At 38.5% G+C, this 16,449-nt stretch overlaps 1 protein-coding gene across 1 annotated transcript in view; it reads right to left on the bottom strand.

Annotated features, from left to right (window-relative positions):
- Window positions 1–458: 458 nt before the first annotated feature.
- SCML4 (Scm polycomb group protein like 4) overlaps window positions 459–16,449 on the bottom strand; it is a 185,835-nt gene continuing 169,844 nt past the window's right edge. The window contains exons 11-12 of the mRNA XM_074310158.1: window positions 7,697–7,842; window positions 459–1,259 (exon numbers count right to left, since the gene is read on the bottom strand). Of these exons, the coding sequence (XP_074166259.1) occupies window positions 1,134–1,259; window positions 7,697–7,842 (272 nt within the window). The 3' untranslated portion in view covers window positions 459–1,133. The remainder of the gene's footprint in view (window positions 1,260–7,696; window positions 7,843–16,449) is intronic.

Here is a 16,449-nt window from a genome sequence, read left to right as displayed (position 1 = left end):
TTGGTTAGCTACTCAGTTAGACAGATAGGCAGTCAATCAGTTAGCCAGTAATGTTGTCAGCCAGTGAGCCAATAATTACTGAACACAAAACAGCACCACTCTGGGTTTTGGTTTCTTTGCTTTGTTGCATTCTCTGGTTCTGATTATGGATGAGTTGGTTGGGTTATAGCCAAATGTACAGGTCAGGTGGAGTTCAAGAAAACAGCTATTTCCTCACACCAATATTGTCTAAGAGCAATATTGTCAAGTTAAAAATCTTGAAAGTTCATTAAAAGTCTCCCCTCTAGTGGGACAACAAGGTATTTCATCCACTAAGAAATAAATCCTCTTCTCTTCTCTTCTCTTCTCTTCTCTTCTCTTCTCTTCTCTTCTCTTCTCTTCTCTTCTCTTCTCTTCTCTTCTCTTCTCTTCTCTTCTCTTCTCTTCTCTTCTCTTCTCTTCTCTTCTCTTCTCTTCTCTTCTCTTCTCTTCTCTTCTCTTCTCTTCTCTTTTTTTCCCCTCTCATCTCTCTCTCTCTCTCTTTTTGGAAAGCAAAAGAATTCAAGTTTTCCACATAGTGCAAGACAAAGAAGTCATTCTCAGAAGGTATCTCTGAGAGCTGAACCAAACTGACCAACACTGGAAATGTCCTAGGTGTTGTATGTAACACTGGGCAGTGCTGCTGTTGGCACTGTTTGGAATGGCAATAAACCAGGGATTAATTCCCTCATCTCCCAGAGTCTGCCAGGGTTGTCTCTCTTCTTATAGTCTCTTTGTCACTCCCCAAGGTGTCTCAGAAGGCTGATATATACAATGTTCTCACTTTGGGGTTATAAAAATAAGGCCTACTTTAAGAAAAACAATGATATTAGGAACATTAAAAAATTATTGAAATTTGTACTTTTTTTTTTGCAACTTGTTAACATGAAACAGCCACTTTAAAAGGTTATACTTGACTTTTTTTTTTTTTTAACAAAAAAGGTAAAAATGCACAAATGTTGAAAAAAATCCAAAACTAAAGTCTTTGTTTTTAGTTTTTGTTATTTTAAGGAAAAAAATTTGTGGTTGGAGTTGTATGTTGGTAAGGCAGCATATTACCTTAAAGTCTACCCTTTTACTGGTGTCAACATCTGGTTTCTATGCTCTAGAGAATCTCAGAACTTGGACTGCTTGAGTTTATCGATGTGGTAGCAAAGTTTCAGTGCTGGCCCTAGTTTCAAGCCCAGGTACTTCATGATCATATCACTCTTTAGCAGTAACAATGCATTGCCATCAATTTCCTAGTTGAGAGAGACAGAAAGAAACAGAAGTATAGAAAGAGTCAGAGACAGAAATAGGATATTTGGAAGAGGATAGTTATATACTTGTAAATATTTTTCACATATACCTTATTTTAATTTTTTAATTTCTCTATCCCACTGTACCATCTCTAATTGATTAATAATAATGAAACATGAAAAATAAAACTCTTATAACACAGTCCAGAAAATATTCATATTGGTGACTTGGAGAAATATGAATCTCATTTTAAGACCATCCTCTTTCTGACAAGAGATTGGTGACATGTTTTATTTTTCAGTCCTCTGGACTCATGGTTCAACATTGCATTAATAAAGAATATTTTCAAGCATGTTTTCTTTATAAAAGTTGTTATTGTAGATATTGTTAATTCTGTTCATTTTACTCTTCATCAGTTTATAGAGTTCTCAGTTTTCTTTTAAATTATTTCTTCTATCATTTCCTATTGTACAGTAATATTCTATTACATTCACAAACCATAATTTGTTTAGTCATTTTAAAATAGATGGACATAACTTTTAGTTTTTAATTTGGAGCTATAGTGAAAAGAGCTTTTATATATATATGTATTTATAAAGCTTCTTCTTCTCTTTTCAGTTATAATAATATACTTATAATTTATGATATAATAATTTATAATAAAATATATTTATGATTATTTATAAAACACTGAGAGGGACAGACATAGAAGGTATAGAAGGTAAGTCTGATGGTAGTATTACTACATCAAAGGATATGAGCAGGTTAATAATTTGGAGTCATTGTTTCAAATTGCTTAGATTTGTGAATTTTAGGGCCAAAGTTGATTTAAAATCACATGAAAGTTTTAAGAAGGTGAGTTGCATTTTTTTTGTCAAATAACCACATCTACCTATTCCAAGTTAAATTTGCAGAGAAAATATCAAAAACCAATACTATCACTAGAAACATGATCTTGTACATTAGAAATTTAAGCTTTTAGTTAGTTATAATGATGAGAATTATAATGAGTGATTTATTTACTTAGTGCTCTGTAGGATAAAGATGCTTTTAAAGTGCTCTGGTGACTTGAAGAAAAACAAATAAACATACGCTGGATGTATGGCTTAATTTCCCTCAGGATTGATTTGACCTTTTTTCTTTTTTCCTGAGAAATACTCACACATGCACACGCATATATGTATATATATATATATGTGTGTGTGTGTGTGTGTGTGTGTGTGTGTATGTGTATGTGTATGTGTGTATATTTCCCAAATATATTCCATGTTTTTCTGTCTTTCTGTATATATGCATGTATATATGTGTGTAAATTATATTATAATCATAATTATACATATTATATATATATATATATGTATATACACACACACACATACATGCCCCCACACACATAGATTTGTTATTCAGTTGTTTCAGTCATGTCGAACTCTTTGTGATCTCATTTGGAGTTTTCTTGGCAAAGATACTAGACTGGTTTGCATTTCCTTCTCCAGATTATTTTACAGATGAAGGAACTGAGGCAACAGAGTTTAAATGTGTTTGTTGACCAGAGTTACACAGATAATCAGTGTCTGAGGCTGAATTTGAATTTAGGTCTTCCCTGACTGGAATCTAGGATTGGAATCTATCCACTGTACCATATATCAATGATTATAGTTATATCTGTGTTATATATATATGTATTATGTATATATATATTATATATGTATATAAGTGTATTATGTATAACAATAGGGTTGTAAATTGTCATTTAAGAATGTGTTTGAGTGTATAGTTGAGTAAATATATACTTAAGTATAAATGTTAAAGGAGAGACATCTCCATGTCTACCTATTATTTTATTTTAATTTATTTTCTCCTTCTTGTCTGGAAAGAGAGTTGGATTTTTAGTTAAGAAGATATGGGTTTAAATCCTGATAATGGCATTTACTATCTGTGTAAACTTGAGAAAATTATTTCACTTTTTTGGGCCTCAGTTTCTTCACGGGTAAAAGGACGTCTCTTGAAGTTCTAAATCTATGATAGAGATATTATTAAAAATTTAATGTTGTGTATGCACATGACCTTGTCTCCAGAGTTCTTTGGATGGAAAGAATACTGGATTTCAAGGGAAAGGGTTTGAGTTTGAATTCCTATTCTGCTTTTTAACCTATGTTATCCTAGACTAGTTATTTCCCCTTCTGACATTAGTTTCTTCATGAAAGCATTGGCTATCATGATCTCTGAGGTCTAAATCTTATGATCACTTATGCTTCCTTTACTTTCATGAAATGAGTCAATGCCTTGTTCAGAGTCTCACAATAGGTAGAGAACTAAGAGATAAAGAACTCTTGAACAAGAATTGAACAAGAATTTATTAAGCACCTATTATGTTTCAGGTACTATTCTACATAATGGGGATGCAAAGATTAAAAAGCAAAGTCTCTACCCATAAGGAGTTTATATTCTGTTGGCTATCATTTTCTTCTGGTATGTTTTAGGTCATTGCCTATGTCTCCTTGTAGAAGAAGGAACTGGAGAAAACAACATCCCTATTACTCAGTGAGGGCTCAGGAAATTATATCTCTGTTGTATTCCCAAAACCACATTCCCTTACTCCAACCTCTATGTCTCTAGGAATAAGATATGACATCCATCATATCCTAAAATATGCAAACAAAACCAGGTCTGAGGTTTGGCAGCTTCCTTTCCCCATATGCCATTCATTCCCTGGACCTCTTGTGATTTTTTTCCCTAAAATTTTCATCCCTAACTTTAGTTGATTGCCAATGTGGTAATTGCTCCCAGCGAGAGGTTTTAGGTGTCTTCTGGTCCTGTCAATAACTACACACAAATTATTCACCTGCTTCTTACTAGGATTTAGCACATACAATTATAGGGCTACAGTTAATACACTAATCACCAATGGTACTTGTTTTAATCCTATTTTGCTAAGAAAGACACAGAACTCCTGGAGATATATTTAATTCATGAGTCTAATTCAATTGGGTTTCTTTAGCCTCTTCTTACCTCAGTTTAGATACCTGTACTGTATATTTCCTAGAACCATAGACTCATCATGGAAAGTAAGTGATAAGGACTTCCAGAAAGGGAATGATTACTATTCATTAACTGTGAGAAGAGCAACAAGCCTCCGTTTCTCCTTGGATCCAGCCCTGGACAGAATTCTGGAGCTGGTCAAGATTGTCTTTGGCTCTTCCCTCCCTTTAATTGCCCTTCCCCCTCTTGCACTTTTCTTCTTATACTTTACCAACCTACTAAATCCAGGGTCTCCTACTAACATAAGACTTTCCTGGACAACACTAGATATTTACCCAGGCTTCTCCAATACACTTCTCTTTCTCCACTTTACATTCTCAATGAAAAGAAGACCTATCCTGTACCCCATTGTCTCTGGACTGTGATATTTGTTAGATAACAGCAAATTGATATGATAAACTGATTTATCCAGTTGTGCTAATGGCTACTAAGGTTTTAATGAAGTTGTCTAGCAGTTTTCATGGGATATTCTCACTGTGTGTGTGTGTGTGTGTGTGTTTGTAGACTTTGATATTTTGTCTCTGAGTAATGATAATTAGTTTTGGGGGTTGGTGTTTATGGGTGCTTGTCAGTAGATAAAGTTTATTATCTGGTTATTAGCACCCCAATGCATTCTATGCCAGAGTGGGAGTAAGCAGCAAAGAAAGCTTTAAGATGAGGTTCTATCTACCACAGCATTGTGGATTGTTGATCTGGCTCCAGTCTCCATTCCTGAAGGAAAGTGCCTGAGTTGGTTATTAGGTTCAATAGGAAAAGAGGGAGAGAGAGAAAGAGCTGCAAGCAGAAAGAAGAGCAAAAGCAAAAGCTCTGGAATTAGGGAATCACATGACATGTGGGGGTGGGGTGAGGAAGTAGACTAGAATGCAGTTTGGCTGAAGTTTAGAATAATTTGGGAGTGGAGCCCTTTGGGAAAAAGTTAGAAAAGTAGGCTGGTGTCAAGTTGTGGAAAGCTTTAAATTCCAGGCAAAAAAAATTCCAAAATCTATTCAAAAGATTTTTGAGTAGAATAATAACATTGCTGAGTCAATGCATAAGAAAGATTAGTCTAGTAGCAGTATTAAGAGCTTGGAGATGGACAAAGAGGAGATAAGATAGCCTGTTAGGAGGCTACTGTCAATGTCTAAGTGGGAGGTGATAAGGAGCCCTGTACTTGAGTTGTACCAGGAAAAATAATGGAGAAGAGGACAATAAAAGAGCTGTCAAACAACAGAGTCTATAAAACTTGGTAACTAATTGAATAGGAGAGGGAGGAAGTTGGAAGAAGTTTGAGGTAAGGGAGACTGTTTGAATGATCTCACAAAGTTGACAGTTCATGATCTGTAGAACTGATGAGGGTTGGGGTCCCTTTAAGATTCCTTTCTAATTGCCCAACCCAAGGCTGACCTTGATTCACAAATCTGGGTCAAAGGCATCCTTTGAATATCCAGGCCCAGCCCCACTATCAGCTCAGCTTCCCCAGCCCTCACCTGATCTGAGCTAACTGAAAAGCCCACCGAATTTAGGGTACTGCCCATCATCTTTTGGGTATAAAAGAGGTGAGCCGGAACGCCCTCATTGCAGGAGCCCTCCCAGCCATCACATGGTGTCCTTCCGGCCATGTAAGGGTTCCTGCCCGCCCAGGAGCCACCTTTGGCCCTGGCGTCTTTCTAACTGAGCTTTACTTCCAAATTTCTACAATAAACCTTTTATTTATCAATCTGGGTTTTTGGGCCTGTAAATTCATTTTACAGGAGACACTGCGCCTCATGGGATCATCTATGCACCGAGAAATGGGGTTCCCCCTTTCCTTTCCCTCATTAGAACCAAGCTCTATTCACCAAGAAATTAGGCAGGGATCTTAAATTAAATGCCTACCTAAACTTTTCTTTGATATTTGTTCCTTGGGAATGAAATTTACAGGTTTACCCTACTTTAAATGACCTTGAATGAAAATCTAGATTTCAGAAAAAGATAAATTGTAGTGTAATATTTCATTTTTAAAAAGAACTCCATAGGATTTTTTTTGGGGACCATTCTGCAAACTCTTCTTCTAATTCTCTACCTAAGAAATTTATTGGAATAAGATGTTTCCAGGGATTGAGTAAAAACCAATAATGCATTTTACTAGGAGATGACATAGCAAATTAACAAGATAGTTTAGTATGAATCCAGCCCCTGCCTTTGGCAAATCTCAGGGCATTTAAAAACCTGTCTTTCATTTGTTTTGGTTAAGCCTGGGAATTCAGTTTCATTCTCTTCCTGAGTACTACAAAGTAGACAAGTGCAATTTTTTTGTTGTTGTTTGTTTTTGTTTTTGCTGTGCCTACTGCATTGTAGTCTTCCCCTGGCCCAACAAGAGAAGAAGTCTCTCTTTTGTAGTGGTTACTATCTGATTTAACCCTGGGCTTTAGTCCCATAGAAATTTTTCTTAACTAAACAGGACACAGGACACCAAAAGAGTTGTCAGTGTGTGTGTGTGTGAGTGTGTGTGTGCGTGAGAGACACGTGTTAGGGAGGCAGTGAGGTTCTGTTTATTTGGTCCAGTGCCATTTATATGTTTATCTCAGCCCTCCTACCCCAACATCTGCATATATGTTTTTTGAAGAGCTCCATGTGAGGTCCAAGTCTATCTTTAATCTGAGGTCAGTGATCATGACTCATTATCATGAGCAATAACTCATACATAAGACCACCAAGTGCACAGAGACCAGAGATCAGTAATACAAATTTCAAATGCCAGTAAAATCTTATCTCCCATGCATGGTCCATGGGAATGTTGAGATCTGAGCTTTAAGAATTTCTGTGATACTTTTTGTGAGAGTGGGTCCCTGGTATAGAGGGCAGGAAGGGTCATATTTTCTAGGAAAGATCCTACCTGAATATCCCCTCTAAATTCCTTTTGATTATTAAGTACTCAAATTAGCAATATATTGTACAGACCATTACTACTTCATTGTGACGGGAAATAATGTAATCCTAAACTGGCCTACCTGGTAAATGTCAAAACCAGATAATATGTAGAACAAATGAAATGCTATTTCTGAAGCAGATATAAGAGAACCGGTTGTAGGATTTTAAATCTAGAGCTAGAAAGGACCTTAGTCCATCTCTCTCATTTTATAACTGGGGAAACTGAGGCCTAAAGAGGTTTGTGGTTTCTGCAAAATCATGCTGATAGTAAGTACCAGAGGACAGATTTGATTTGTAGTCCTCTGAAAAAAACTTCATTCTCTTTTTAGGTAATGAAGAGAAGGCAAGTGTTCTTTTTGCTGCATCTCAAGCATTTCACTTTGATAGAAGGGAGTGAGATGCTGTTCATCTGGCCCACCTGAACAAGTCCATGTCATTTGTATGTTTGGCTTAGCCCTCCCACCCCCACCCCTTATCCCATTCCCCAGGGCCCATAATGTCTGCATACGTGTTTTCTGAAGAGCTCCACATGAGGTCCTAAGGCCTGGGGATCAGCATCTTTCACAAACCAGACTACATCTTCCACAGTCCAGGTGGAGGGATTCTTGCTGGCTGGTCGGGCGGCATCTTGTCCATCTGGAGAAGGACTTGAAGCTAAGTGGAGATGAGCAAATAGAGGAAAAGCACAAACTACTATTAGAAAATGGTCCAGGATCTATCACTCAGGGACACTGGTGGCTATTACCTGGTTTAAACCTAGGCTTTAGACTTGGAGAAAGGGAAACAAATTTCCTAACTAAGCAGAACACAAGAAACCAAGAGATAGGGGTGTGTGTGTGTGGGGGGACTGGACAGTAAAGAAGGTATCTGAAATCATGTTGGCTCTAGTGTCACTAGATCTGAATTCAACTACTACCTCTGACACTTATCTGTGTAGTCTTAGTATCCCTAAGAATCAGTTTTCTTTTCTGTAAAATGATTTTGGATTAGAAGTTCTCTAAATTCCTTTCCAACCTTGAGTCTACAACTCTAAAATCCTATCAGGAGACCAAATTTTCTGTTCTCTGTAGGTCCTAAAATGGGAGAAATGAAAAAACAGGAATTGAAAAATTTCTTTTCTATACCAACTCATGTCCATGGTGTTTAAAAGAACCTTTCAGCTCAACTCTTCAGTTATGTCTGATTCTTTGGGACTTCATTGTTTGTTTGTTTGTTTGTTTGTTTGGTTTTTGACAGACATACTTGAGTGTTTTGTCATTTCCTTCATAGTTCATTTTTACACATGAGAAACTGAGATAAAAATAGTCAAATTGACTTCCCCAGGGTTGCACAGCTAGTCAAGTGTCTGAAGCCAGATTTGAACTCAGGAAAATGAGTTTATCTGACTCCAGGCTGGGCATCTATTCACCACCAGGTAGCTGTCCTTTTTTGTTCAGTATCCTTTAATCCTAGTTTCATCATTAACTAAAGCCCTTTAATGAACATTCTACTTGTTAACTTGCTAAGAAGTGCTAAGATAAACACTGAAAATGTGATTTTTTTTAATACTGTGAGAGCAGGTTGATTTAAAAATCACTTCAGCCCACACTAGTTTTAAATCAAAGCAATAATGATACTGCAGAATGGAGATACATTTATGTCTTCATTCTTGGTCTCTGCAGAAGGATTCAACATCTTATTGATGTAACCTCCTCACATGGAATTTATTATCCTGCCTGGGGAAGTAGAGAGTCCATCTTTACATCACACCAAGACAAAACCAAAACTAAAATCAAAACCTTCCTTTGCCAATGACTCATATTGACTCAATCCTCTTAAGTCCTATCATTGCCAGTTGGTTTTTAAGGAATAAGTCTACCAGTTCTAAGGACACAGTTGGTGTAAAGAGCTAGAGCTGGCATGGGGTGGGGGGAGGGTGAGAACAAAGGCATATGGAGAATTTCCACAAGAAATACTGCTGAAGCTTGGAATAGGGAATTAAAAAGTGACTCTGGGATCTGCAGGAATCTCTAAAGAAGCATAATCAAATCCCAAAACTCTCTTGAACTGTACTACACGGGTTCTTGATATCATTTAAACATATAAGTGACTTAGAGAATATATAGTTAAACTCCTTTCACAGATGGGGAAACTGAGCTCAGTTCAAATTTTCTCCCTATTTCTACATCTTAGAACCCTTAATTTCCTTTAAGTCTAGCCCAAATACACCATCTTCTACAAGATATGTTTCTTGATCTGCCAGTTGCTGGTGCCTCTTTCTCTACCCACTCAAATAACATTATATTTTTATCGAAGCATGTTCCAAAAGTCTTATTGTAGTTTTGAGTTTTTATGTCTAATTTTATGTATATATTTTGTCTTTCATAATGGTGCAGAAGCCCAAGTAATATAGAGACCATTTTATTTTTGTCTTCATTTCCTCAGGACCTAGACAGTGCTTTGAGCAACTTTCTAAGATTATAAATTGCAGAAAAGACCCTGATAAAGGAAACTTCTTCATTGGACAGTTTCCTATACCAATGAAACCTAGTCCCTATCCCCCATCTCCAGTGTCTACCATAGTGCCTACCAGAGAGTAGGCACTTAATACTTCCTGGGTGGAAAGTGGATCTAGTGACTAACTTGGAAGAAGAAAAAGCTGAATTTGAGTCCAACTGGGCAAGCCATTTACTCTTCACCTATAAAATGGAGATTAATAATAGCACCTATCTCTTTAAAATTGTTGTATAGATCAAATAAGTGCCTTGCACACACTAAAGTACTATATATCAATCAAGTGATTACTATTAATATAAGTGTTTATTGACTAACTGTTTGAGGGAGAGATGAAGTATCTTACCCATGATTAGAAGCTGTTTAGTGGCAATATCAAGGCTAAATACCATGTCTCTCAATCCCTATTTCTTTCCAATGCACCTCCTTGTACCTCTCCCTCCTTACTCTTGATTTCTATAGCCATTGCCCCAGCCTTGGCCTTCCTCACTATGCCTGGGTTACTGAAAGAATCTCAGCATAGGTGATGTCCTTGATTCCTATCTCTTTCCCCTAGAAGTATTTATTCAATAAAAAAAAATGTGTTAATGCATCTGGTTGGATTCAGTATCCTACATTTCCTTTAAAGCTTAGCTCAAGCATCACTTCATGACATGGTCTGGTTCAAAAGAAGTGAAAAAATGCTTGTTGAGGGATTCATTCACTGAGGAGCAGCATGTGGCAACATTAGCTCATATTTAGATTGAAATGTGCATGCAACAAAGGGCAGAAAGAAGGAAGGGAGGGAGGGGAAGAGAGGGAGAGAAAAACGAAAGGAAAGAAAAGAAGGAGAAAATCTATTGCAATAATTCAGGTGGTGGATGATGAGGATCTAAACTAGGAGAGTTCCCATGTGAAGGGAAAAAAAGGGGGGTTGATTTAAGAAATATTGTAGAGGTAAAATATTTGGCAATTGATTGGGTATATGAGAGTGGTAGAGAGAGAAGAATTAAGGATGACTATGAGATTGAAAACTTAGGAAGGAAGAAAGAAGAAAGGAAGGGAAGAAAGGAAGGAAGAAAGGAAGGAAGGAAGGAAGGAAGGAAGGAAGGAAGGAAGGAAGGAAGGAAGGAAGGAAGGAAGGAAGGAAGGAAGGAAGGAAGGAAGGAAGGAAGGAAGGAAGGAAGGAAGGAAGGAAGGAAGGAAGGAAGGAAGGAAGGAAGGAAGGAAGGAAGGAAGGAAGGAAGGAAGGAAGGAAGGAAGGAAGGAAGGAAGGAAGGAAGGAAGGAAGGGAGGGAGGGAGGGAGGGAGGGAGGGAGGGAGGGAGGGAGGAAGGAAGGAAGGAAGGAAGGAAGGAAGAAAGGAAGGAAGGAAGGGAGGGAGGGAGGGAGGGAGGGAGGAAGGAAGGAAGGAAGGAAGAAAGGGAGGGAGGGAGGGAGGGAGGAAGGAAGGAAGGAAGGAAGAAAGGAAGGAAGGAAGGAAGGAAGGAAGGAAGGAAGAAAGGAAGGAAGAAAGGAAGGAAGGAAGGAAGGAAGGAAGGAAGGAAGGAAGGAAGGAAGGAAGGAAGGAAGGAAGGAAGGAAGGAAGGAAGGAAGGAAGGAAGGAAGGAAGGAAGGAAGAAAGGAAGGAAGGAAGGAAGGAAGAAAGGAAGGAAGGAAGGAAGGAAGGAAGAAAGGGAGGGAGGGAGGGAGGGAGGAAGGAAGGAAGGAAGGAAGGAAGAAAGGAAGGAAGGAAGGAAGGAAGGAAGGAAGAAAGGAAGGAAGGAAGGAAGGAAGGAAGGAAGAAAGGAAGGAAGGAAGGAAGGAAGAAAGGAAGGAAGGAAGGAAGGAAGGAAGAAAGGGAGGGAGGGAGGGAGGAAGGAAGGAAGGAAGGAAGGAAGAAAGGAAGGAAGGAAGGAAGGAAGGAAGGAAGAAAGGAAGGAAGGAAGGAAGGAAGGAAGGAAGGAAGGAAGGAAGGAAGGAAGGAAGGAAGGAAGGAAGGAAGAAAGGAAGGAAGGAAGGAAGGAAGGAAGGAAGGAAGGAAGGAAGGAAGGAAGGAAGGAAGGAAGGAAGGAAGGAAGGAAGGAAGGAAGGAAGGAAGGAAGGAAGGAAGGAAGGAAGGAAGGAAGGAAGGAAGGAAGGAAGGAAGGAAGGAAGGAAGGAAGGAAGGAAGGAAGGAAGGAAGGAAGGAAGGAAGGAAGGAAGGAAGGAAGGAAGGAAGGAAGGAAGGAAGGAAGGAAGGAAGGAAGGAAGGAAGGAAGGAAGGAAGGAAGGAAGGAAGGAAGGAAGGAAGGAAGGAAGGAAGGAAGGAAGGAAGGAAGGAAGGAAGGAAGGAAGGAAGGAAGGAAGGAAGGAAGGAAGGAAGGAAGGAAGGAAGGAAGGAAGGAAGGAAGGAAGGAAGGAAGGAAGGAAGGAAGGAAGGAAGGAAGGAAGGAAGGAAGGAAGGAAGGAAGGAAGGAAGGAAAGAAGGAAAGAAGGAAGGAGGAAGGAAGAAAGAAAGGAAGGAAAGAAGGAAGGAAGGAAGGAAGGGAAGGAGGGAAGGAAGAAAGGAAGGAAGAAGGAGAAAAGGAAAAATAAGGAAGGAAAGATTTAATAAGTGCTTACTATGTGTCAGGCACTGTGCTGAGCACTTTACAATTATTATCTTATTTGATCCTCAAAACAATTCTGAGACGTAGATGCTGTTATTATCCCAGTTTTATATTTGAGAAATCTGAAGCTGATATCTGGGACCATATTTGAATTTGTCATATTTCCCAGCTGTTGCCATTTTCTGGCACAGGATAAGAGTAGGCTTGATGTAGTATAGCTGATGGATGAAAACTGAATTCATGTAGAAGGCAGAAGAAAAGGTCTAGCTCTCACACAAAGTTGAAAGCATCATTATCTTCTGAGCCAACTAGACTGGAAACTTCTAAGTCATCTTTGACTCTTTCCACCACACTCTCTTTTCTGTCCAATCAGCTGCTAAGATCTATTTTGACTCTACAATATGCCATAAATTCCACTCCAAAACACTGCCGCCCCTCTTTCCCTCTAATTCATACTGATACCACACATCTGGTATGTGTAGGGGAATAATATAAAATATGGATAGAAAAGAAAGCTGGAGCCAGATTGTAAAGTGCTTTAAAACAGAATTTGTATTTTATCTTAGCAGCAACAGGGGCCACTGGAGCTTTTACAGCAAGCTAACACAATGCAAACTTTGCTTTAGGAATATCACTCTGGCAACTGTCTGGAAGATAGATTAGAGGAGAGAAACTTGAGGCAGGGACACCAATTAGAACCTTATTGCAATAATTCAGATGATGAGGATCTGAACTAAGAGGATTCTCATGTGAGTGGAGAGAATGGGATGGATTTAGGAAATGTACAGATAAAAGACTTGATAACTGATTGAGTATATGGAAGTAATGGAGAAGGAAGAATTAAGGATGACTAAATTTAAAAACTTAGGTGACTAGGTTGGGATTCTTTGGACAGAGACAGGGAAGTTGAAAACAAGGAAGATGGGCTGGGGGATGGGGAAAGAGGCCATAAGCATGAACTCAAAATTATTTTGAATTTACTTTGCATATAGTGTATATTTACTTAACAAGAGGTATGTTGTTTTCCCCTGTAGAATTCAAGCTTTCTGATGGATAAAGAGCTGGTTTTAGAGTCAGGTAGTTGCTATTAAATCATGTCCAACTCTTTATGATCCATGGACATAGCATGCCATTTTTTTAGTAAAAATACTGGAGTGGTTTGCCATTAATTTTTCCAATGTATTCAGGCAAACAGACATCTTATGACTTGCCTAGGGACACATAGCTAGTAAGCATCTGAGACCAGACTTGAATTCAGGTCTTCCTAATTCTAGGCCCACTCTGTTCTTTGAACTACCTACCTATCTCCAGAGTCAAGCAGACCTACTTCTGAGAGAAACTGGATTTGTGACCTCTTATTGCCTTCAAGCAACTCTCTAGGACTATAATTTTCATGGTTGGAGTTTCTTAACTGCCATACCTCATAAAAAGTGAAATCACTTTAAAAAAGTCCAATTTAAAAAAGAAAAGGAACAACCAGTGGGAAATCTCTGATAGACTAAATGTCCAAAATCCAATCACTAAACAGGCAACCTTATAAGCAAGGGATCACCATTCTTATTTTACAGGTAGAACAACGAAGATACTGAGCATTGATGAAAGGAACTCTTCCAGGTTACCTGTGGAGTCTTTGGGTTCAAATCTGAGAGTTACTAAGTCTCCTTCTTAGTGTATGAGGTCACAGAAGTTTTCTGTTGTCATATTTTCTCTTCCTTGTCATTTTTCCTTCATTCTCAAAGAGGACTACAATATTAGGAAGGTGATATCGTGACTTGTAAGTGAATTAGATTTAAGTGAGAGAAGGTTGTGCAAAGTCATCAGCCTTACTTTCTCCTCCAGAGCCATCTGGGTCCAATGGCCAGATATAGATCTGGACAAACTGGAGATGGCCACAGTTGTCTCTTCCTTGTAAATTATTTGAAAAAAATACAGGACTCCGTTAATACATAGACCCTTTGCCTTTCTGTCACTGCATGCATGCATGCATTATGGCCTAGGGTAGGGATTTCATATGCTAAGTCTTCCTTCTTGCCCTGTGTGGGATGTGGATGAGAGAAGGTGCTCTGTACTGGAACTTTCTATTGGAAAAATCTTGACTGCATCACAAAGCCGTCTGAATGCTGTTGTGTTTAAAGACATTTGCATTCAGCAAGAGGATCTGGAATGAAGGAAATCACATTTGTCAAATACTTTTGAATCCTACTTCATCACAGCATTTGAATTAATCAGGATGATAATAGATGTTCTGATTAGAAAAGACTGGGAGTCTTTGGTGCCATTAATGATTTTGTAGCTGTCAAGACTGAGGCTGACTCTAATGTCCCTTTTTGGCACGAATAAGGAAAAATGAAGATAAATGAACAGATGAAAGCAAGGATTCTTTTTTAGCAAACTCACAGAGCTGATTTCCTGCAGTACCTCAGCTGGTTGGATAGAAAAAAAAAGCTCATTTTTAAGACGGAGACTCCAGAATTAGTGAAAATGAAGAGGAAGTAGAGAATTAGATCCCAGAGTCAGGATCAGAAATTTGCAGAATTACAGGAGACTTTTGTTATTATCCTTCTTGACCTCTCTAAAGCATGCTGACCTCCTCTGTTCCTTTGGGTTCTCAGGGCATTACTCTCTCCCGGTTCTCCTCTTACCTAAGTCCTCTTTTTCCATTTCCTTTTCTGTATTATCTCCAGGTAATGGATGTGTGGGCCTGTTCTGGATCTTCTCTTTTATCTCTACGCTCTTTCTTAGTGAACTCATCAACTTCCATTAGCTCTTTGTAGGTGACTCCCAAATGTATATAGCCAATCCTCATTGCTCTCCTAGGTTCTAGTACCATATCACCAAGCTTTTTGTTGGACATCATCTCCCTGAAGCATCTTAAAGTCATTATGCAAAAGTTAAACTCATCATATCTTTCCTTCTAAACTTGTCCCTGCTTCTAACTTCTGTTTCCAGTCATCCAGGTTGGCAACCTCAGATTTATACTCTATTATCACTCACCCCACCCACTCTTATCAACCAGTTGTCCAGTCTGTTCCTTTCTTGTCACTCAAATTGTTACCACTCAAGTTCAGTCCATACATAACCAACCCTTACTTAAACAATTAAAAGCAGCACTAATTTGGTCTCCTTGCTTCCAGTCTCTCTCCCCAAATTCCAACCCATCCTTCACACTCCAAAAGCACAGCTCTGATCATTTTATAACATTACTCAAAAAGCTTCAGTAGCTCCCTATTGTCTCCAGGATAAAATGTGAGTTCTATATGGCACTTAAAGTCTTCACAATCTGGCTCTAACCTCTGTTTCCAGATTGATTTTAAATGACTCTCTCCTATATGCTCTGTGCTCCAAGACAAACTGCTTTGCTTGTTTTCCCCCATACATGACATTCCATCTCCTATTTCTATACTTTGGCCCAGATAGTCTGGGTTCCTCCTTACCTTTTGGAATTCCTAATTCCCTTAAGTCTCTTCTCCAGTTTCACTTCCTATATGAAGACCTTTCCTGATTCCTTTACTGAAATTTCCGCAAATTATTTTGTATTTATTTATGAGAGTGTATTTTATTTTTTTCCTTGTAGACTTTAACTCTTAAAGGACAGGGATACTTTCGTGTTTCCTCTTGGTATCAATTAGCTAGTGGCACAGAGTTTAGGATAATACATCTGGAGTCAGAAAGACTTCAATTCAAATACAATCTCAAATATTTACTAGTTGTAAGATCCTGGACAAGTGAATTAACCTCATTTGCCTCAATTTCCTCAACAGCAAATTAGGGATAATAAGAACACCTATCTCTCAGGGTTATTGTGAAGATGAAATGAAACAATATTTGTAAAGTGAATAACAGAGTGTGAGTAATGCTAATTCATAATCACATCCATAGCACAATGACTGCTTGGAATACAGTAGATGCTTAATCGATGCTTGTCAAATTGAATTCAAAAGATTGTACAAGTTATCAAGTCATTTTAGAAACGAGACAATTGAGCTCTAGAGAGGTGGAATTATTGGCTGTGGCTCAGAGTTCTAACTTATCTCCCAAACTGGTTGTTGAGATTGTCCAGCCAGTAACTAAGCATACGCCTTACTGCCCATAAAACATCCCAGGAAAACTTTTATCAGGTGGTTGGGGCAAGAGCAAGATGGTCATGGATGGGACTCCCATCTAGTGGCCTGTGGTGTGGACCTTTGGGGTGGGGGGGGGATGTTACACAATTGTACTAG

Source organism: Sminthopsis crassicaudata, chromosome 4 (assembly GCF_048593235.1).
Source record: "Sminthopsis crassicaudata isolate SCR6 chromosome 4, ASM4859323v1, whole genome shotgun sequence".
Taxonomy (NCBI): Eukaryota; Metazoa; Chordata; class Mammalia; order Dasyuromorphia; family Dasyuridae; genus Sminthopsis; species Sminthopsis crassicaudata.
The sequence above is the reverse complement of the archived record's forward strand: the minus strand, read 5'-3'. Positions and strand labels throughout refer to the sequence as shown.